Below are 23,941 nucleotides of genomic sequence, written 5' to 3'. Positions count from 1 at the left end.
TCCCATTCTGTGCAGTTTGATAATGAATGCTCTGTGAATTGCACAACTCCATGGGTGATGAGAAAGAGATGCATCATGGTTGGGCTCGGCCATGGACACAAGGTGACCGCCAGCCTGGGCCCTAACCGCCATTTCCCAGGAGGACCAGCACAAGGAATTCTGGGAAGCATACAGGATCAAGCTGACAACAGATCGGGCCCTCTGTGCAGACCTCGACGATCTGAGCTCAGAGAACACAACGCCACTTCTACACACGTGCCTGGACAAACTGACCCCCTCACGCTTGCGTAATCCCTTTTGGGAAAGGGGCACACAGAGTCTGTTTTGTGGATAGGTGAATGCGTTCTGCAGTAACCTGTTCCCCACTTGCTCTACATGAGACCTTTCATTGCAGCCTGGGAACTCTGATGAACAGTTTTAGCAGAGCAGAGGTGATTACTATGCATTCCAGACCTTCATCGGAACGAATCTAATCCACGTCTCAGTTTGTAGCCAATTTCATCTCCCTGGGGAGGGATCAAAACTGTCAAAAAATGAGAGTGTATTTTCATTTCATTTAAGTTGCGATGGAGGTGGGTGATCTGCCTGTATTTACAGAGTGCCAGCATCCTCCCTCAAAGCATGCTGCTAAAAACGGAAGCTTAGTAAAAACAAAATAAAACGGGCAAAAAATAAACTGTTTTTTTTCTCGAAAGTGGTTTCCAAACTTTCACTGCAGGCATTACTCATAATTCAGTGAAGCGTGTGCGTCTGGTGCACATTCATTTTGAGGCAAACTCTGTCCTCCTTCCTAGCAAGGCAGCAAAATGGCCTCTGTAGATTGCAATTTGCCCATCATTTCTCATTTTTGTGTGATGTCTTTGACAGGCATGCAGCAATTGTTTCTTTAAAGCTTTTTTTAGTTTAAGTTCTGCGGATGTTCCAGCTTGTGGTGCCATTATAAAGCAAGCCTGCCACCCCACACACGCTCATAGGTTGCATCCCCACCCAGGACACCAGCATGCTAAATAAGAGCAGCCACTGCCCAGGCTGTCTGAAGGGGTATTGTTTTGGGAGAGAAATTAATTTTTGCTGACTTTCTGTCATATCTCTTACCCCTTCCCTGACATATCCCAAGAAGAGCAGTCTTCCACTGTCCCAGCATGCACTGGAGAGCATAAACTCCACAGCCTCCCACTACTCTCTCACTTCAGATTTGCATTAGATCATTCATGGTGAGCTTCACTAAGGACTCAAAGTACAAAGCTGTACTCCATTTAAGATGGTTCCCATGAGAGAAACGGTCAGATTATTTAGAAAGTTTGAGCTGACTCGTTATCCGTTGGATGCATGCATGATTGAAAATTGTCATTTGCGTCTTTGTGAAGCTCAGTCAGCCGAACTGGACTGGCTGCTGCGTCTGTCTCAGTGGACTTAACCGTGTGGAGTGGTAAAGATTTAAAGCAAACGCAGGGTAATGCGATTATAGCAGGGTAAATACGGTACGACTGCTGAGGGAAGCACTGGGACTGCTGAAGGAGCTCTGTGCTGACCCCTGCATGCTCTTCTGTCGACAGGCAAGGTGCTGAACACGGATCTGCGTCATTACCTCAGCCTGCAGTTCCAGAAGGGCTCTCTGGACCACAAACTGCAGCAGATCATCCGGGACAACCTGTACCTGCGCACCATCCCCTGTGAGTAGCACACTATGGCCATCTATACCCTGACTCCATCCCTTTTTCCTGCTCATCTATACCCTGACTCCATCCCTTTTTCCTGCTCATCTATACCCTGACTCCATCCCTTTTTCATGCTCATCTATACCCTGACTCCATCCCTTTTTCCTGCTCATCTATATCCTGACCGCATGCCTTTTCCTGCTCATCTATACCCTGACCGCATGCCTTTCCCTGCTCATCTATACCCTGACCGCATGCCTTTCCCTGCTCATCTATACCCTGACCGCATGCCTTTCTCTGCTCATCTACACCTTAAGCACTCTCGCTTTCTCTGCCCATCTGCACCCTCCCCACTCCCTCTGCCCTTGACCATCCACACCTGCCTCACCCTGGTCCTTCTCATCCAATACCCCGGCCCCTATTCCTTTGTGTGGCGAACACCCCCAACACTACTTAGCCATGAGCCCATCGCTCTGCCTCACTGCTCGTCATATTTCACCTTTAGAGCAGATGCCTGCCAGCCTTTCTGACCGTGAATCAGCCTCCTCACCGCATAACTCCCCCATCCTGACGAGGGAAATGGGCAGTCTGATTTTCTCCCTTTCTCCTTTTCTCTGTCTATTCCATCCATCTCACCTGTCCTCTCAGCCCCTCCCACTGCCCTGCTCCCTCTCTCCTCTGCTCCCTATCTATGTCCTCCATTTCAGCAACTCTCTCTCCATCTCTCTGTCACACACACATACTCACACACACACACACATTACAGAATACAGACATACAGATTCCCCCTGGCAGAGGCAGGCTGTTGCTAATTTTGCTCCTGAGCTGAAAGGAGCAGGCTCAGAGATTGGAGCACTAGAGCTCCTTATCCTTCCCCACACTTCCGCTGCGCACCCCCCCCCCCAGCCCCATTAAGCGGCAGCGCTAATAAACCTGCCTTTTAATTGCTTCATGTAATCATTTGGCTTAAAAAGATGCCATTGGCTAAATGGGAAATGTAATGCGCCACGGTTAGATTTTCAATGGGTTGTGTAGCAAGTGAGTGTTTTGCAACGTTTAGCTGGTAATTAGTTCCCATTTCACACGTTACTAATAGATCATCTAGTAATCCTGGCAATTAATGATTTTAATTTGCATAGAGTTTCCCATTTATTTGGAGGGAGCAGACATGCTCCTACTCATTAATGTCTTGTGGAAAGATGACTCTGGCAAATGATTAGGAGTGTAATGTGTTAGGTTTGCTTTGATTAATTTTGGTGTTCTGTAATTTGCATGTTTTAGGGTCAACTTGATTGCTGGCTGCGTATTGGTTGTTATGTGAGATGGAACTGCTATAAACGGTAATTTAAGGCAGTTGCAAACCACAGAAACCGAAAGTACTTTGAAACTCATTACTTTGCTCCTGGGATGCAGCTAATTATACACAGTGTATAGGCGTATTATTTGTACTTTTGTTTGAAGTCTGATTATGATTTAATAGCAGGTTATGTGATGTAAATTATTGCGTTGTCCAGTTGTATACTGAGAACCACGGTGTGATCATCAAGTTTAATGCTGTACTGGGACACGCAGCGGATTTAATAAGGAAATGAAATGAAAAAAATCCATTTGCACTTTTCGCCGGCTGTGAGTAATGTGCACATTTACGCTTTGATTTACACTGAAAAGGGGATTTCGACGCCGCCATGAGACAAAGGCTATTTATGAATGGCAGACACGTTTCGGAATCTCAGTCTCTCTGTTCCCCGGCCAATCGGCTCGTCTTTAAATGACTTCTTAAAAAGCTGTCTCGCCGGCGGAGAGAGCCGGGATTAAGCAGCCGTCGCTGTGCTCTCCGCGCCTCCTGGAAACATGCATTTATAACGGCAGGCACGGTTGGGTGTTGAACATGAAGCATGCCTTCAGTGTTCCAGCCGGGATCTCTCCTTCATGCATATCATTTTCACCCAGAATCTGATTTGCCAAGGAGAAAAATACTGCCCCCTCCTCCATGTACTTAATGAGAAATTGTTTTAGCAAGCAAGGCGAGATGCAGCCAGGCCTGCCCGTGCCTATTTATTACAGTCTCCAGTGGTGCGTGTCAAAGCCATCCCGGCCACACGGTAAGAAGCTTAAGCAGCTGGCCGATTTTTCACGTGGCGGTTGTATAACCACGGTGCTAATTTCTCATTTTTTTTCAGCAGCGGAAATTAGAATCTGCTTTCTGCCTACAGAACGTTAGGTTAGTCGTATATAATAGGCATGGGCATATTTTTCCTTTTTTCATTTTTTGGGGTATAAAGTGACGATCTCCCCTGTGTGAAAGATGATGAAGATGACTTTTAATGGTTCAATTCCCCAAACAAGCATCTAGGTAAATTGCCCCTCTCCCAAACAGCACAAAAAAAATGAAGTTCATACATTATAATAATGATTTCCATTCAAGGGCATCAGCGCTATGCCTGATCCGATGTACTTGACACCAGCCAAACAACGCTGGGAAATTGGCCTTGTTTTTTAATTTCCGCCCATCTTTTAAACAGAAAATAGTGTTTACTCTAGCCCTGTGTACCTTTCATGCATTTGTTCAGGCTTCTGTTTTTGTCTGTTTAAACACCATTGTTTGCACAGCGAAGCGCCCCAGCAGTTTCAAGCCTGTGATTAACCCACTCTTAGTCAGACCTGAACAACAGAATGCAGGAGTAGCCCCATCAACTGCCACACCCTCTGCTTATTTTCATTTTGTTTGCTAACAAGCGTATTAGTTGTACTCTCTTCTGGCATGCTGTTGACGCTGTGTGCAAAAGATCATGCAAATCATCAGTTTATAGGCCAGCAATGTGCAGTGGATGTAGCTGGTTCCAGCGACATTTAGTTTATACTCTGGATGACTGGAGTGCGTTTATATATTTTTGCTAAGGAGCAGGGCCACAGTCTGCATCGGCTAATAATAGAACTTTCACAAGCATTCTGCGATTTCAGTCGAGCTACAGTCTGGACTATAAACTTCCCTTAACTGTACACTGTAAGAGGAACAGTGTATGTTTAGTTTCTGATTCTTCTGGACCAACTGTGGCCTTGGTGTGGTTAGAAACTCCTTCTGCCTGACAAATGGGAATGAAGGTCTCTTGGAACGCACAGACATGAGACCACTCTAGCACCACAGGAGGCTGTAGACCAGGAGGGTCAGAATGTAGAGGGCAAAAGTCCTCCTGTGTGACTCTTGCATTGCTCATGGGAGTAAGGGGAGTAAGCCTGTTGGAACTCAAGTGTGCTTTTTTCTTTTTATGACCGTAAAACCACTTCTCAAGAGTTTTTCCACTGATTGCTTCTCATTGTATTAGTCCTATTCTGGTGCCGCTGTTGTCGTTGGACGGACATGAATGTCTTTGTGGTGACTCACCCCGTGCCCACCGGTGACTCCTGTTGACTCAATTATTGCTCGCTCTGTGTTTCTAAGAGCAGGCAGCTGTTGAGTGAAGGCTTCTTGGTGGCCTTGCAGATTCCATTCTGCCATTCCTTCATTGTTGAGAGCTGTGCTGTGCCGCGCTCCTGTTCTTCACGGCTCAGCACTGAGCTGTAATCCACTTTCCCGCAGCTGTTCCAAATTCCAGGATAAGAGCCTTGATTCGCAGCCAACTGAGCCGCTCCGTACTCCTCGGGAATTTCTAGTCTACGGCTCTCCTCTAGCCGTGTTGACCCTAACTGCAAGCTGTATTTTGTTTTGAAATCTAAAGTAGAATTTTTAAGCATGCTGAGATTTAAGCATAGGAGCGATATGCAGAGTTATTATTTCTTCAGATATGAAAAATGACTTTTTCCCTTCCAAACAAGGAGGAGCTGTTTGCCTCAATGCCAAGCCAGTTTAACCAGGAAATAAAAGTGACAGAGCAAACGATGGATAGTTCCTCTTATTTCCATTTCAATAGCTTAATTTCTGGTCTCTTCTTTCACTCATGCTCTCATTCTCTCTTTCTGTCTCCCTCTTTTCCACCTCTTCTTGTCTGTGTGTTATATGTGTGTCTGTGTGTCTGTGTGTCTGTGTGTCTGTGTGTCTGTGTGTGTGTGTGTGTGTGTGTGTTTATCTGTATGTGTGATTGAATCATGATCTATATTTGCATGCTTAAATGAAGAGATGAAACGTCTTCTCTCCATTTTATTTAATTATTTTCTTAATTAGGCAGCCTGTTTTTACAGTCTCTTATGAGAGATATCAAAGATATAAAATAAAACAAAATGATTTGCGAAGGGAGGAAAAAAGTAATTACTGTATTTATCAAAGCTTGATAGAACATTTTATGTTTCTGTAAATATTTCAGGGCGAGCTGCCGAGTGTGAGAACACACAAGTGCAACAGCAGATGACCAAAATGTCTGGAGGGAAGGGGAGTGTGAATGTTTGATGGAATTTGCAGCTGACCTATGTGAACTATCACCTTTGAAGTGAAGAAAAAAAAAAAAAAAAAAAAAAAACATTGAACAAAAATGTGAATGAAGGAAAGCAATAAAATATTGAGTGGAACGTCTGCTGTGGACAAGTGTCTAGATTTCATCTTCATCTTAATTGCTGAGGTGGGGATGACGGTATCTATTTTTCATAGTTTCTGGAGTTTTATTTCTTTCAAAGTAAGGGGGAGGGAAGGACTGGTAGCAAAGAAAAGAAGAGTGAAAGAGAGTTTTGGAATGTACAAGAAATGTCTAATCAGGGCGAAGGCTTGTTAAAAACAAAAAGGAAAGGAAAATGACCTTGTGCAGGAAAAAATGTCTTGTTTCCTAGAAGTTTGACTGGTAACCAGCTTGCAATGTGCTCTCAACCCCCACCCTGCCTGCCCATGGTACTCCAGACAATCAGCAGAGCATAATTACTTCTGCCACACTGTCTTAGTCCTTGAAAAACAATGAGTAGCTAATAGAAGTGTTATGGCAGAGCTACAGAAGCTACAGAAGCTACAGAGGAGTTAACTCCTTTACCACAGCAAGCTGCCAGCAGACATTGGCTCACACTGTCCGCGAGGCTCTCCCACTTCACTGCAGTGCCTGTCTAATCGGGCGCACTCATCCAAGGCAAAGCAACTCTGCTCCAGGGGGTTGCATTGCCAGCAGCGCATTCTCTGGGGCTCTTTTTCAGCAAGCCCTTCATCCTAATTAAACCGCTTTATAGCGGGGAGCTGGAAAACCTGCTCTATAACGGTCCTCAGGGACCAGAGCTGACAGGCCTGGCATTGCAAGGGTGTGTCCTGTCTCATGTGTGACGCTGTTCAGCGGAAGGAGATGACTCGCTGTAACAGAAACGCAAATAGACCAGTATGTAATCAAGACTTAAAGGCTTTTGCGTTCTGTGTACTGAATAATCCCACAGCAGAACAATCCCTGCTGCAGTGATGTAATCAATAGTGAAGGCATGATGTAAATGCATTTTCCCCAGGCACACATGTGCCATACACACAGGCATTCACTGTGCATGTCTGCGAGTGTCATTAAGGAGGACAATGGCTCCAAGCTGCTTGGCCTTGTCAGACTCCTTTGTCTGTAGAAATGCCGCGGTCGAGTTAGCCGCGGTAGCCATGGTATTGGAGGACTGAATGTTCTGGAACATGCACATCTTTGTTGTCTTCCTTATTCCTACTATCCAACATGATCTCACTACCTGTGAAGCGGGTATTGTAGCTTGAATCAGTGCAGCTGTTCCAGGAACAGGGACGTCTCACTGACAACATGTAAATTACCTGTTATATTTCAAATTGAAAGACGGGACACCTTCACAAGAGGAGTACAAAGAAGATGTGTGTGCGCGAGGATGTGTGAGAGAGAGATGTACAATAAAGTAATTTATAGGGAAAAACATCATATACTCTGACCATGTTGTTCTGCATCTCTGTTCCAGTTGGTCTATGTTTAGCCTTGCCTCATTAGCTAAGTGCTCTCTTTGTTGTTCCTGGTTTTGTGTGATTGACAGGTACCACGAGACAGCCCAGAGACGGGGAGGTGCCAGGCGTGGACTACAACTTCATCAGCGTGGGGGAGTTCCGTATCCTGGAGGACAGCGGGCTGCTGCTGGAGAGCGGCACCTACGACGGTGAGGGGTCTGGACACGAGCCTGAGGAGGGTCCTCTGACCGCCTCCGGGCTGCCGTGCTCTCACTTCCCATACTGTAATGAAAGTACCTTCCTTAATAAACAAGTATCGTGCTACACCCAGGGATTGAGCCCTGGCTCTTCAGACCCAGAGTCATCGACTGAATGAACCCATGAGAGAAATGGTGGCATTATAAAGACCTGACTGCAGCAGCAGTGGCCTGTCCACAGTTTACAGCTCAGACCGTGTTAGACAAATAGTACATAGCATAGCTGCACAGCAGGGCCATTACCTGATTTGATTTGGTTCTCCGCCCTCTCAGACAGAGAGTGGTGAAGCTGTCAGGATTTTAGTTATTAATGAGCTGACCTTTAAGCTTGAAGGAATCCCCAGTCCATATCCCATTGATGAATGGAAAAACCTTGGAGCTGTGCCAAGGGAGGAGGGGGCATTTCACAAGCGCAACTAGTAGTCTTTCACAGCCAGACTTTCTCATAGCGGCCTCAAGAGGGGGGCCTGCTGCTGTGACTGACGGCAGTTGATTCCCGTACTGGGAGGTGTCTATGAGCTGCCATTGCAGCGGTCATTTTTAGCTCATTTCAGGGGTGGGAGAGAATGGCACAATTCATTACATCAAGAATTAGGCCCCATTAATAGCGTTCTGTTTCAACAGTCACTTGATCGTTAAGTCATTAAGCACATGAGGTATTTTTGGGTCAAAAAAATTTCCAATTTTGTGATTGTGACTTCATGAAATTGTTCAGAAATGCACATAAGTTTGCTTCCTCACAACTGCTCATTAAGCACACAGGTATTTTTAGGCTTAGAACATCTGATTTTCCCCACCTTGCAATTTAAAAACATTGCTCAGAAATGCATGCGAGTTTGCGATTGCGGGGTTCGTATCATCCGGTGGAAGATGAAGGGCACCGTGACTATCTTGCGTAATCCCAATAATATCAGGATGAATTATAGCGTTTGCACTCCTCCTGGCTGGGGATAGCAGGTTTGCTCCTAGAGGGCCAGTTGGTTCCAGTTTTCATTCCACCTCAGATGTTTATCATATAATTGAAGTTCTGAGCTGTTTTCAGTCGCCCGGTATCAGTCGCCCACCACTGTGTTGCAGCCTACCGATGTAATCCTTGCAGTGACACGCCATTGTTCTGGGTCATTCCAGGGAGCAGGGTGCAGGCCTGAGTGGACTGGGCTCTGTGGTTCCATTTGCACCCCATATTCTTACCTGCTTTTTTTAAAGAAAGAATCAGTTATGATTGGTTAAAAGGCAGACAGACAAACAAAAAAACAAGAGATTGGTACTGACATTAACTGTACATATTGCCGTGTTCAGGCCTAGGAGCTAATATGAGACAGACAGCAGCCCCATTAAGAGGCCTAATGGCAGTAACTAATGGCAGTAACTTCCTAAACCACTTGCGCTAGGTTATATAGAAACATAAGTACTGCTTCAGGTTTAGAAAGACTCATTCAGAGGATGGCCCTCATGTTGCAATATAGTACATACTGTAGTTCTTTTCTTGGTGTGTTGTTCTGTAATAATCTCCAAGGAGTCAAGAGGGATACCAATAATGGAGCCAGCCTTTTTGATTAGCTTGGTTAGTCTTTCTCCTATCTTCTGTAGTAATGCTGCAACAGCACGGAATAAGGTGCTGCTAAAATGTTCTGGTAAAAATACTTCAGGGTTTCTTGCTGACTTTGAAAGATCAGTTTTCTTAAGAAAGAACAATCTAGATACCATTTTTTTTTTTAATTCTTTAAAAATGCCATTGTCATTCTCTTTATCTCTTTGTGTGAATCTAGTTTAATATCACTGTGGGTAGCCAGCCATTTGTAGGAGGGCACTATTTCAGACGGTTGTCCCTTGATTAAAATGGGAGCAATCTCAACCCTTCGCTTTCTTCTGAAGTCAACTACCTCCATTGTTTCGGTAGCGTTTAAATCAAGGAAGCTGTCATCGCGCCAAGTAACAAACCTGTCAACTTTGTTCATATAGCTCTTATCACCAACATTTGAAATGCTGCCCACTATAACTGAATCATCTAAAAATGTTTGTAGGTGAAATGAGGACTGGTAGAGCCTGCAACCAGAAGTGTAGAGGGTGTGTAAAAAACAGGGATAAAACTGCCACTTGGGGACACCTGTGTTGGCTAAAATGGTTTCTGGCTCTTGATTGTTGACTTTGACATGCTGAGGCCTGGAGACCTAAGTGATGAGGTAGATAGATATTTGACCCAAGGATAAAGGCAGAATTTTGACTGGCCCTGAGGGAAAACATGAAGGGATTTTTAATTGGACCTGAATAGAACAGTTTTGATTGGGCACGAGGTGAAAGGAATGGTTTTGATTGGATCTGCGGTTAGCAAAAAAAAAAAAAAAAAAAAGGTTTTGAGGTTTTGATTAGGACTGAGAGTTAACTGCAAGTCAGCCAAATAACAAATTCTTCTCATTATTATGAGAGGTGTGGGGAGATGAGCAGCGGGGAGCCGCACAGCCTGGGGTTTGAGAGCGCACGGACAGGCAGGAGGCCCTCCTCTCGGTATAATGGCGGTGGAGAGCGGCGGGATGTAAGCCAGCGCTGTGCCGTATGGGGAGCAGCTGAACGGGAGAGCGAGAGTGGGAGGCGGGGCGACCCCTCAAGCCGGGGCCTGGCGGAGCAGGCCGAGGAGGGCTAGCATTATGCCACAGTACATTATTTATGGGGCAATTTGCACATCATCCGCTCACGCTGCGATTGCGCATGCAGTTTCAAGTTCTGCACTCAAGTTTACGGCCCCTGTGTGTCCTACAACAGCGTTAGAACTTTCTGGATAAAAGAGCAGCTCTCTGACCGTCCACACTCTATCTTCAGCGCCTGTGCATTTGTGTCGGGATGGCATATTTAATGAGAGTTTGTATTCAAGCTCTGAAGAGGCCTTTGAATAGCACCGGCAAATCTTATCCATAAACATTAGATAAGGAGGGATTGTAGATGCAGTCCGAATATTCAAGCTGTTGTTTCTGTACACACCATCAAAGTGTCTGCATCCTTCTGATGGCTGGAGACACACATGCCACTGTCAACAACGTTACTTGCTTTGTCTACACTGTATGTTCACTGTAATGACCAGGAAAGTATTTTTGTTTTGTGTTTAATGAATACTTGCTAATATTGTAGTGGCACATTGGTGGAAGGGCTGTAGAGCTTCTCAAGCTCAGAACTGTGTTTCTCCATTCAGCCTAGTAACATGGAGTACCAGAAAATAATTCACTAACTCACTTACTCAATATAGGGCACTGTAGGGACTGATGGCGGTTCTCTTTTGAACTGCACACAGCACATGTAGATCTGGTGCTGTGATGCACATAAGCAAATCCAGGCCTGACGAGCTCCAGAAGCAATGAAGCAGTAAAAGCAGGTTCATTTGCTTTGGTGCGGGAGTGACGTCATGAAGCGAGACTATCCGACTGGAATAGTCCTCCTGGTTAAACAAAATTACCTCCCTCAGACCGCAAATCTGATTTAACAAGAACAATGAACAGCAAAACATTAACATACTCAGCTGGGGCATATCACTGGAGACACTATGACCATGTAAAGCAAGGAATCGGGTTGCAATGCTCCAGCATGGAGGTAATGAATGCTGGCTGACATCACACATCACTTTGATCTCCTGGGCCCACAGACAGACCGAGTAAAAGCACCCAGCCAATTTTCTTCCTTAATTAGAGCAGTCAGGATTGTCACCGCAGTGACCGTGCTCTTGAGACTGAGTCACGGCTCCCCCACAGTCTCCATCCCCACTCTGTATGCAGACCGACCACAGAGGAGTGCCAGAGATATGACCACCGGCAAAGCCTGCTGGTGGAGCCGCTACTAATGTACTCAATGACGCATGCAGCACAGCATGACGTTGCTTCTCAGAAACCTGCAGTTCTATGTCTGTGGGGAAAAAGACTAAATGTTTCAAAAACAAAACAAAAGGATTGGTGATGTAAGCAAGGCAGTGTTCACTGGGTTGCATTTTGTATTTGGGCTCTCACGTTAGTCACAGAACTGGGCTTGTTCAGCAGAGACATTCTGGAGAAGGAGGACTCTGTCCACTCCCGCAAAGATGCCTGGCAGGGGTTGCGGATCGGTGCAAAGAGGTGTTTCGATAGGAGCGGTTTTAAACACAAGTGTCAGTTCTAGGACCTATCCTTTTTAGTCTCTACATCAGTGACCTGGCCCTGGAACGCCGGTGCAAATGTATGCTGTTGATACAGTGATGTATGTACACAAAAAAAAGATCAAGAGGCACAGCCTGTTCAGCTGGGAAAACACTGTAAAAAGTGCAAATGTTTGTCTATGTATAACATTCTAAATGGCCTTGCCCTATCTCCACTCACTACTTTTGTTCCTTTCTTCCAATAGCTCAACCAGGTCTGCAGTGGCAGGGGACTGCCTACTGTAGTTCCGGGAAGGAAAAGTGCCTTTCGTAAAACTGCATTCTCTGTTCAAGCCACACACGCCTGGAACACACTGCCACTATTCATACGAACTTGACCATTATATCGCTCTTTTGTCAATTCACTTAGGTTAGCCAACAGTGCAAACTTAACGATTAGACCATTACCCTGCATACTTGAGTGTTTTCTGTTTATTGCCTTGTGGTTTTTTATTTTATCACGACTTGGCTTTTATGATGATTGCTACATGTAACAGTCTGTTGTGCTATATTTTGCTATATTTGCTTGTAGTATGAAACAGTTATTTGTCTGTTTTTTCAGTGTGTTCTCAGTCCTCAGTATCTCAGTCTGCTGTGGCCTACCATCTCCTTTTATATTACCCCGTTAATTAGCAGCTTGTTGTTTTTTTATGTGTCCATTTTCCGTACCTTTACATTTTTAATTGTCTACATACCCTATAGGGACTACAGTTGAAAAATTAACCTGCTGCCTAAATCTGGCATATTTATGGAAATGTTGATCAATGTGCACTGTTCCTGTCAAATAAATGTAATAATAATAATAATACTATTGTTATTATTAATAGTAATAGTAATAATAGGAAACATATATAATATAATATTCTCCTCTACCCCTGCTCCCATAGTGGGCCAGGGGGAACATTAGACAGGGAGAGAGGATGGGGGAAATGGAAGGGAGAGAGAAGGAGAGCAAAAGCAGGAGAGGGAGGGCGAGGAGGAAGAGCAAAGGGGAGGGAGGGAGGGAGGGAGGGAGGGAGGGAGGGAGAGAGAGAGAGAGCTGCCACCGTGTGATTAATGACTGCACGGTCTTAGCCGGGCAGTAAAGAAAGAGGTTGCCTCCATGGGTCTCTCACACGCACGACTCCCAGCGGTTCCTGGCTTCACACTCCCAGTGGTTGACTGAAGAGATGTCGGCATATAATAATATCAGCATCAACACGCAACAGCTTAACCTCGTAAGACCCAGAGCTGTAAATAAACCTTTCTGTCCAACAAACAGCATAATAGTGTGTAGCTTTGGCCCTCCTCAGATACTGTACATTATGACATTTCTGCAGACTTCGCTGTAGGATCGCAAAAGGTTTAAAGCCTACGCCACCCTCAAAATGGAAACCTGAGATGAAAGGCTGTCATGAATACTGCAGAGTACTCTAGGGGTTACCCTCCTACTTGAGTTGCAGTTGAACTGCAGTCACATTCTGAGATCTAGTTTCCTTCCTCCCTGCAAAAAATGCCACCCTCGCATTCCACCAGCACTTTTCAGTGGAAGGTAATGAAATGAATGCTCCGTGGTGGGACCATTGTGTTCCAGTGCATTTTCTAGTCAGGTCCTCTGAGGCCATGTCAGTGTGTGGATAGCACAATGTGTGTGTGTGTGTGTGTGTTTGTTGGGGAGGCTGGACAGGACCTGGCTTCAGCAGTGGGAATCTACGTAAGAGCGGACAGGGTGTGTATACGCCACAAAGAGACAGGAAGTCTTTGAGCCTGTTCTCTCCCACCTTCTGCTTCCTCCTGAATCCAGAGCAGAGGGTGTTTACTACGTGTATGAGAGCAACATGTACACATGCCATCCTGACTGCAAATGTGGTTTCGTCAGAGCCCTCCAGTCCAGACCAGGCTGAGCATGTCCATTCTTCATTAGCGCACTGCCCATATCCACCCCCTCCCCCCCTCCACGTGATTTCACTCACACAACATTAAAAGAACGTTTCATGAAACATTAAAACCACGCAGGAAACCCAGACCCTTCCATCACACGTCCCCGAGATCGGTCGACGAAGATTAATTGCGACACATAACTTAACAAATCTCTTCTGATGTTCTTTTATTTTTCTTTTTTTTCTTTTACCAGCTCTCTCCGCATCTCAAAGGCACATTAATCAAGGCCTGGGTGCTACATGTTTATAAGCCATTAATCAGCTGGCAATGACTTGTTGATAAATGTCTCCCTTGGCTGAAGACAGGCAGGGATTAAAGAGTGGCTCCTATCTTTCATCTTGATCAGTGCACGCTCTGGTATAATGAAGCCATCTTTGAAAAATGCAAATGCCCATCAGGGGTGTCGGGGCCCCCGCCAGGGTGTGATGAATCGCGCAGTGTAACCGTGCGAGGTTTTCTGATCCCGGCAGGGCCGGAGTGCATCTCCCGCCATGGGACCGATCGACACGTCCGCGCTAGCCCACTTTTACGTGCAGCGGGAGCCCAGCCAGCGTCTGGCTGGTAGTCATCAGCCAGGGAGCGTGCTCAGTGTAGACCGGGCGTGCTCAGTGTAGATGGGGCGTGTTCAGTGTAGACTGGGCGTGTTCAGTGTAGACTGGGCGTGCTCAGTGTAGACCGGGCGTGCTCAGTGTAGACTGGGCGTGCTCAGTGTAAACCGGGAGTGTTCAGTGTAGACCCATGAGAGGCATCTAATCCTTCTCTCTCCTTCTTCTGTGTCAAGTGCCTCTCGTACTGGCAGGCAGGAGTCTGAATTATACAGTCTCTCTCTGCTTCACAGTGTGAGGTCTGGCTCTCTGACTTTCCTGGCATCAAATCTCAAAGCTTGGTTCTGTCGATTTTTCATCTATTTTGCATCATCCGGAACTCACATGTATGATTGAGTATTTGGAACAGCGTATTGAGTATTTTGATGCGACTCCTTCAGCTGACGTCTCTGAACTTGCTCCCTGGCCGGGCCTTTCATTAGAGTGAATGAAGAAGTGCATCTACAGCTTCAGCATGGCTCCCCTACAGCCCCACTCTCATGCTTACTATATACCAGCGCAGAGTAATTGCAGTGAATAACAGCATGGTAAGCTTTAGGGTGAATATTAGGGATGCTAATGTTATACATGCCTGTATTATTTGTAGTCAATGAGTTTTGTTAGCCTGGTCTCTGTTACTTTTGTTCATATATTTCATGTGGATGCACTTATTTTGCTCGCAGTTAAGGTCACTCTAGGGAACAGAATCTGCTAATTGAACATAATGTCATGTAGAAGTGCCAAAAGGTTTTTCCTTTTCCCCCCCTCCTGTCTCATATAGCTCTTTGATTACTCTGAGTAGCAGAAATAATGTGTGGGGAAAATATTACGTGTCTATCAATGTGTCAGTTTGCTTTTGGCGGTGGCTTTCTCTTTGAAAGTGAGTGAAAGGTACGGTTTGCATTCTCAGCGCTGTTCTCCAGTGAAAGGATTTTGTAGCATCATTTCTAGTTTTGTTGTCTTTCTAAACGATTAAGTTGTCACCATTCATAAACTGCACGCTGATTAATTAAGGAGAACGTTTTTCACACCATTCTTGGCATCTTAGTGATCAATGAGCTATCGGTGGGGGAAAAAAAAGAAACATCTTTTCTTTTTTTTCCTCAACAGGGTTTTGTATTCCTATCTTCGCTCTAATGAAATTTCCATCAGTCTAGTTTCTTGTTTTCTCCTAGAATTTCCTCAGCTGGGAACTGGCTTCTGCGCAGAGGAGAGAGCGATGCCCTGCATATGATGGGCTTGTTAGCGAGGGCTCAAGGCTGTGCTCCATTACACATTTCAGTGCGTTGTGTGTATTAGAGAATACTTATTATGACAATGCAGTTAAGTCTCTTAAATTGGTATCTCCTCACTAAGTCATTGCTCATTCTGGACCTCATCTGACCCCGTTTTTTTCAAAACCCCTTGACTCTCACAAATTTGGCCCTAAATGGATTAACCTATATTCTGAGTCACTATGTGAAATGTCCTGTAAATGTAATGCTTATTCTGTGGGTCCCTTTTAGATACTGCTTACCGGTGCATGTAGTAGTTATAGAGCCATACATAGCTGGATAAAGACCACTGGAAAAGTCCTAAGAAAAGCACAAAACTTTGTAACCGCCGTTAAACTCCTTTAACCACTTAAGCTTCGAGTACAGTAGGTACCCTCTTCCGTCTTGCCAACCACTCAATGGCTTTTTTTCATTTCACCGAACTGTAGTTTTAATGGCTATGGGAAAGTCATTAAATATTGATGTTTTCTGCTGTGTTGTATAATGCCGTGCCACGCGGCCTTATTTACAGCCCAGTCGAGCATCAGCCTCTCCTTTATTAGAGCTTCCACCTGCTGTGCAATTTCATTTCCAGAGCAGGAAACCAGAACAGGTCAATTCACGAGTGTTAGATCACAGCAGCTTGTGCCAAGAGCTGGTCTGTGTTTTCTATATCCCCAGAAATGATTTTTCTGAGCAATTAGTATGTACAGGATATGTTTCTTCAATCGGAAGGCCTACCGCAAGCATAGAGATTAAAGGGGGGGGTAGGGTTTAGGCAGTAATTAATTGGTTTAAAAAGACAAATCCCCTTTTGGCTGCTTTTCTTTTTCTTTAATTAAGCTCCACATAAATTATGAAGTTAATGAAGGGTATAATTAATTTAAATGAACAGTTTTAGGTTTGAATAAATTAAAGTTAATTCTGTTCTCAGAGTTGGTGAGAACAATGTTGATGTTTGTGTTCAACATCATCCAATGACTGATGGTTCCTTCCACCAAATGCGTAAATAAATAATTTAACGTAATTAAGTCTTTAATGTGCTGTGCAGGTTTTGTGAGATGTTGCACCCCAAAGGCAATATTCATTAAATATTTACTGACTACTTTGAGTCCAGCTTTTCCCCCTCTCCTTCTAATAGGAACACAAGCCACCAAAGATGTTAAATTACCTAATACCTCTGCAACCAAAGATTTGAGTTAAATTTATTAACAGAGAACATTCTAGAAAACACCAGCAAAATTCATACGAACAGCCGTTCTGGGGGCTTTTTTCTTTTTGCTTCTAAAAACAAGGTTGGAATCCACAGGAGAGGCTCCATAAACGAATCAATATTTGTATTCTCCGGAGTCGTTTCCTCCTTTCTAATTCTGTTGGTTTGTCGTGAGTGGGGGAATGAAAGTGGGTCAGTTCTGCCTCTCTGCAGGAAGGCACATACTGTGATGCTGTCTCTCTCCAAGAAGACGTGCCGTTATTGCTTGGGGCCCCATGACTCAAAAAGGAAAAGACATTGACCAAAGAAAAACACAACATGATTCCGCTCTACACGACTCTGTACAATTAAGTAAATACTATGGTTAAAAATAAAAAAAACATAGTTCTGCTCTCTCCCAATTGGGGACAGCTGCCATAAATAGGATCATAAAAAAGGTCTGTTGCAGGGTCTGTCAAATTTCCAGTCATTGGTGTATTAGTATGGGATGAGAGGTCCAAATTCTGGAACAAGCATCTGTCAAATGGTGCTGTCAAGCCCTCTCTGCCCTGCCCTGCCTTGGGAACGTTTCCTGCTGACATTTTGACTTGTCCTGTGCCCTCAGGTAACTACTATGGGACCCCGAAACCACCCGCTGAGCCCAGCCCAGTCCAGCCTGACCTGGTGGACCAGGTCCTGTTCGACGAGGAGTTTGACACCGAGGTGCAGCGCAAACGCACCACCTCCGTCAGCAAGATGGAGAGGAAGGACAGCGCCGCACCCGAGGAGGAGGACGATGAGGAGAGGCCCCCGCTGGTCAATGGCCTCACAGGTCAGTCAGGCCCTCCCTCTACAGGTGCAGCCTGTAGTGTAGTGACTAAGGTGGATGACTGGAACCCGGGAGGTTGGTGGTGCAAGATAAGACCCATGCAGCTGTTGGGCCAAGGCCTTTAACCCCACATTGCTCCGGGGGGGGATTGTCCCCTGCTTAGTCTAATCAACTGTAAGTCACTTTGGATAAAAGCGTCAGCTAAATAACTGTAATGCAATCTCCACCACCTCCTGGACCTGAGGCCTCACTAACATGCAGCTCACTGGATGAACCTCTAGCATAGCGCCAGAGTCCCTCCTAATTAATACACGTTTAGAGCTATAAAATGTCAGATTACATCTTGTGGGTGCTCATAAATTACCATCTCTGAGGTACCAGCCAGATATTTTCACACATAAAGGGCACCTTCTGCCATTCGCTGTATAAAGTATCTGAAATTTACCTAACAATTACTATTCTGAGAAGGATGTGTGATTTGGAGCTTGAAATGCATTTACAAGTTTTCTGGGGGAGTAGTTGTACAAAATTAAACCCAGGGGAGGCGTTTGGCTGGGTGTATGAAGCACAGACATAGCTGGTGGCCTGAAGAGCCTGCTAATAAATGTTTGGCAGATCCAACTAAACTTCGTGTTGAGGTTTCATTTTCCCCCAGAACAACTGTAGGTGCCTAAAGTGAGTTTTTGATTGCTAGTAAATTACAGTATAACAAGTATTCTCTGCTGGATAAAAAACAAACATGAAGTGCATCTTTAAAATGCCACTGATTCTTTGATAGGAAAACCGATGAAGTGCAGGGTTATCAACTGTTAGAACTCCCCACAATTTCCTTAGCTGTCACTACTGCTCGGAAACCCCTTTTTCAGACAGGTTTCCCATGATGCTTTGGGACCATATGCCATGCACTGGAGGTCACCTTGAGTAATAACCATTCAAGGGTTAGGAAATAACATGTGTTAGAGATCAGTTAGGAGAGCTACATGTTCACTGAAGGGAAAGAGGCTTGTCCTTGATTTGCCTGAAGGACATCGGTGTACCTGTTCCAAACGAAGCACAAAATTACCATGACACCTGCTTGGTTAATCACAATTCAGCATTCTCACATTTTTCAAAAAACTAATTTCAGAGGTGGCTGCCACCAAGGTTGGAGGTCCCTGCCTTAAAGTACTGTCTAATGGGGTAAAGCCGAGAATCTGCAGAGCTGTTTATACACCAGAGAAAAGCACATGAATATGTTAGCATCTCTACAGGTTTTCTCCTGGCCCACTGAGATCCCCTGGATGGAGTGAACACGAATAGCTCCCATACAGAAAGGCAGGGATACACTCAGGAGTGTTTAAGCCACAGTCTCCTCGTCCTATCCCTGATCTGTATGCAGAGTCAATCTAGTCAATCAGTTCAGTGCAAACAGGGCACAGTGGCAGGAGCTCTGTAGAGATTACCTTTTGTTCTTGTGGTCAAATTTGAATGCAGTTATTGTAGATTGTGTGAGCAAATCCTCAGTAAAGCACTCTTAAGGATGTTGGCTAACATAACGCAACAACACTGGATTTCTCACCAGCCGTCAGCCTTAAGGCAATGTTTGGTGCCAAGCACTTCCTTGTAAGTTGAGCCAACCCCATCAACAAAACGAAGCAGAAGAAGATATACTTTATTGAACCCTATGGAGTAATTTGTCCTCTGCATTTGACCCATCCTAGTTACTTAAGACCAGTGGAGTAATGTGGGGTTAACGGCCGTGATCAATGGCCCAACAGCTGTGCAGATCTTATCATGGCTACACCTGGGTTTGACCACCTACCTTCTGGGTCCCAGTCATGTACCTTAGCTACAGCACTACAGGCTGCACCTCCCAGAGGCACCCTGGCTGCTCTATGGCTGTTTGGACACACCTGTCCCGTTCATGGCCGCTGCCCCTGAGGGACCTATAGTGCAATGATGAGGCCTTCTTTCAGGGTCCATTCAGAAGCTACAGGGCAGGGTTTTGTAGCATTGTCCACGTGGGGCGACATTGACTCAGGAAGTAAAGAGCAGTCATCTGACAGTCGGTTCAATCCTGCCCTGGGTGTCTTGAAGTGTCCCTGAGCAAGACACCTAACCCCCAATTGTTCCTGATGAGCTAGTTGGTGCTTTTCATGGCAGCCAATTGCCGTGGGTGTGTGTGAAAGGCTGAATGAGAAGCATCAATTGTACAGCACTTTGGATGAAGGCGCTTGATAAATGCAGGCCATTTACCATTTACATCTGGAAGTGCAGACCCCAGCATCTCTGAGCATAGGATATACAGCACTTTCTTGTTCACCAGGCAGGTATATTCACATTATACTGTATGGTGCCAGAGGGGATAGCACATGGATGAACGACTAAGTGTGTAGCAACATTCTAGCCTTGGGCAAACATAACCGTGTAGTACGACACACCTGATCTCAAAGTCTGTACAAACACTTGACACATTAAGGACCTCAGTGAGAGAACCATCTCCCTAAGGCACTGTAATCTCCTGTATTAGCCACATATGCTGCGTGATGGAGTAGACTTGTACCTCCTTAGTTTATCAAAATAAAGTTAAGCCCATTGAAAAAAGAGCACGGCGGCTTGTTTTGCGCTCAGCCTCCAGAGACACGGATAAAGACAGGACGCGCTCAAGATTTCTGTGAGAACAGCGGTGTTCGGGATGTTTAGATAACGGCTACTGACAGTTCTCTTCGGACCAGAGAGTGTCAGGGTTCTCACGCTGCGCAGCCAACAGCCCGCACGCTCGTGTGTCCTCTTTTCCACTGTTGTCATCAGAAGCCCCCATTGCCACCACACATACACATCAAACGCTGCCTCAGGCTGCAGTTTGGGGAGGGTGTTACATGTAAGGGAAGAGCAAACCCAGTACTTTGAACAAGCACTGCAGCTGGGCTACAGTATCTAAACATACATGTACTCATGCTTGTGTATGTTTATAGCATGTGTACAGTATATGTATGTGCATATGTAAAATACACACACACACACACACACACACACATTCTATACATGCAAACAGACACCAATGAAGCCCGAAGGCCTACATACACACATACAAACAGAACTGTGTGATTGTAATAGGGAGGGGCCTCTAGCCTGCCAGAAGCGTGGCCAGATCAGACTCACCGCTGACATGCAAATCTTTGCTATCTCTCACACAGACAAGAGTCCACAGTTTAGGCGGCTAGGCAGGGAGAACGGCTAACACCAGGCTTCCGAAAGGCTCACATCACTCCCTCTCTCCCACCCTCTCTCCTCCTCCGTCCCTCCTCCCACCCTTCCTTCCTTCCCTCTCCTGGCTGCAGAGCACAAGGACGGGGCGGAGTGGAGGAAGGCGGTGCCCAGCTACACCCAGTCCAGCAGCGCCATGGACTTCCGCATGTGGAACTCCCTGCCCCGCGACGAGAGCCAGGAGCCACTGCCCAAGAACTGGGAGATGGCGTACACAGAGACGGGCATGGTCTACTTCATCGAGTGAGTACCGCACACGCTTCACTCTGCTCCCAGTGGGCCTGCCGTAGACTGCTGTTGTAGAGGCTTGGGAGGCTTTGTTGGGTGTTAGCCTTGATGGGTGTTAGCCATCAACAATACTCTGTTGGTATTGTTGATGTGTTGATGTAAACAGTGATGGCTCTTTAACAGGTCACAGTGTAAAATACATACAGTGTAAAGAATGCTGTTTGTAAGAATGCTTTGTTTTACGGAGTTCAAAGGGCAGCGGGAATGGCAGTTGTACACTCAGGAAAAGTGTTTGTTTGGCCCAGTGTTCATCACAGCCTGAGGGCAATCCGCTCTGCTCGCTCTTGTCATGTCCGCCCAAGCACAGGGTTTGATCCTGAAATGCGTGTTGTCGTTTTAAATACCGCTCAGTCACAAACAAAGAGCCTCAGCGAGATCCTGCTGGATAATAAGAGAGTCTTAACACATCCTGTAGTCACTTATCTCCTGGTTTTAAGCATGGGACTGGCCAATGAGAGCCTGTTCCTGCACCATATCCATTTGATTTATTTCTGTTTATAGTTTTTCAGGAAACAGTTCAAGCTGCCTGTTAAAACCCAATTAATTTTGCATTGCCCATAGAAACGCTTCCCCCAACCCTCCCCCTTTTTGAGCTCACATCATCACACAGCCTCCTCCCCATGGTCCCGCACAAAAATGCCCCCGCCCCCTCACACCCATCCCTGCCTGCCAGGCAAGTGCTGCCAGGGAGAGAGAGAGAGAAGAGCTCAGCAAATCAATATTCTGTTCACAGAGGCGATGGAACAATTGAGTAAATAGAACCGTCCCAGTGGCCCACTTGTTTTTTAAAGATATCTGGCTCTGAGAAACAAATATTTGCCTCTGAGTGAGCTGGGCAATTATCATGCATATTTCAGGACGACCAATGACATTACCGGTCAGCCACTCAATCGCATTTAGATATTAAGGGCTTGTTTTCGGAGCTTGGAAGATTGAAAATTTAAAAAAACCTCCCAAAAGTTCTGCCTGAGCAGGTTTCAGGCACCTGTAGGTGCGAGCCGTTCGTTAACGAGTTGGTGAGAATATCTCGATGTTGACGGCTGACAGCCGCAAAGGATTTGGAGAGTCTGGGACAAAAATATTGAATTTATTCCACACTTGAGCAGCGCTCAGTCTGTGCATCTGGTTGACGTTTCGAGGTGAAGCGGTCCACAGTAGGGCTTCTGGAGATGAGCGCAATCAGACATGGAGAGCTTTAATTGCGGAGATCTTCTGTGAACACCGGTGTTTTTTCCCTCTGTTCCCAGTCACAACAGCAAGACCACCACCTGGCTGGACCCCCGCCTGGCCAAGAAGGCCAAGCCCCCCGAAAAGTGTGAGGATGGAGGTGAGAATAAAAGACCCTCTGACACTGCATGTGCGCAGACACACACACACGTGCACGCACACACACACACGCATTTACACTTACAGCTGTATGCGCACACTCATAAAACACAGGCACGCACGCACACCTGCACAAACGCGCTCGCACAGACACAAGCACCCAAATAAAATGATGCGCTCTGTAGCAGATATGCAAACCCTGTAATCTGTCACACAGCCAAGCGCACACCCATGCTCACACGTACAGCCGGGCCGCCGGTGCCAAACGATGGAAAGCCGCCATCTCTCATGGGCGTGGCAGCGGCCGGCGGGCTGAGTTCAGGAAACAGCTGAGGGGGGGAGAGGAGAGACGGCATTAGGGCCTGCCTGGCTGCTTTGTTTTCTAATGTATTCTAAAAGACAGGCAGCGAGCTCATCTGCACGCCAAGCTAATCCCGGGGACCCCTCTTGCGTGAAAAGCTCTTTACGCCGTACGTGCCCGTCACGAAACGGCACCGAGAACTTGATATTCTCCTCAGGCCTCCAGCAAAACGATCAGAACCGCCTCAGCTGCCTGTTCCCCTGTAGACCATTTACATTCCGAACAAGAGCAGGCAGGTGTTTCACACTCACTAGAGCAGAGTCTGAATCCTGTTGGGTGCTGTTGCGTTGGGTTCCTCACCTTCCGTGACTCAGTACATTCGGTGTATGATTTGCATGAACCCTTTTGAACACAGTGCTTCCTCCCCTTCTGTTCCCGCAGAGCTCCCGTACGGCTGGGAGAAGATCGAAGACCCGCAGTACGGCACCTACTACGTGGAGTGAGTCCCTCCTCTTACCCCAGAACCTGCCAGGGTCCTCAGGACATGCTGGAGCCCACACTCATTCTCTGTGTCCTGACGTTGTCTAGGTCTCGTGAGAACGTCACAAGGCAGCTAAGATGCCTCCAACAAGCCCAGTTAACAGGGGATTAATATTAACAACTCTATAAGCCCGGGATACGGATGTGTTTATATGCAGCTCATTTCTTCATTTAAGCCATTATTTTGATGCCATTAGACATGGTTATGTGGAAGGGCTCGTAAACGGTGTCGCTGTGAGCGGCATGGATCCGAGCGATTAAAACCAGCGTGGCGTTCGATCTGTCGCCGGGAGATGGGCACGAGGAGGAGAGGGGCCGGCGGGGGCTGGCGGGGGGTGGTGGCGGTGGGTGGGTTACTAGACGAGGGGCGGGGGTGTTTGGAAATGAGGGTTTCAGGGGCTCTCCACTTGACGGCCCTCAGCGTGTCAGACTCAGCACTGTCCTGCTGGGACTTTCCTCAGCCTGGCGGAAGCAGCTGGGTCAGGAGGCCGGCTTTGGGTCCGAGGAAAAGGGAAATGAGAGCCCAGTGTTTTATTTTGTCATTATTAT

The 23,941-nt window shown here is 46.2% G+C and overlaps 1 protein-coding gene across 1 annotated transcript in view; it reads left to right on the top strand.

Moving 5' to 3' along the window:
* magi3a (membrane associated guanylate kinase, WW and PDZ domain containing 3a) overlaps positions 1-23,941 on the top strand; it is a 114,936-nt gene that overhangs the window by 64,871 nt on the left and 26,124 nt on the right. The window contains exons 2-7 of the mRNA XM_061257617.1: positions 1,557-1,673; positions 7,593-7,712; positions 17,488-17,694; positions 21,012-21,180; positions 22,473-22,552; positions 23,294-23,351. Coding sequence (XP_061113601.1) covers positions 1,557-1,673; positions 7,593-7,712; positions 17,488-17,694; positions 21,012-21,180; positions 22,473-22,552; positions 23,294-23,351 — 751 coding nt within the window. The remainder of the gene's footprint in view (positions 1-1,556; positions 1,674-7,592; positions 7,713-17,487; positions 17,695-21,011; positions 21,181-22,472; positions 22,553-23,293; positions 23,352-23,941) is intronic.

Source organism: Conger conger, chromosome 10 (assembly GCF_963514075.1).
Source record: "Conger conger chromosome 10, fConCon1.1, whole genome shotgun sequence".
Lineage (NCBI taxonomy): Eukaryota > Metazoa > Chordata > Actinopteri > Anguilliformes > Congridae > Conger > Conger conger.
This window is presented reverse-complemented; position numbering and strand designations above follow the sequence as displayed.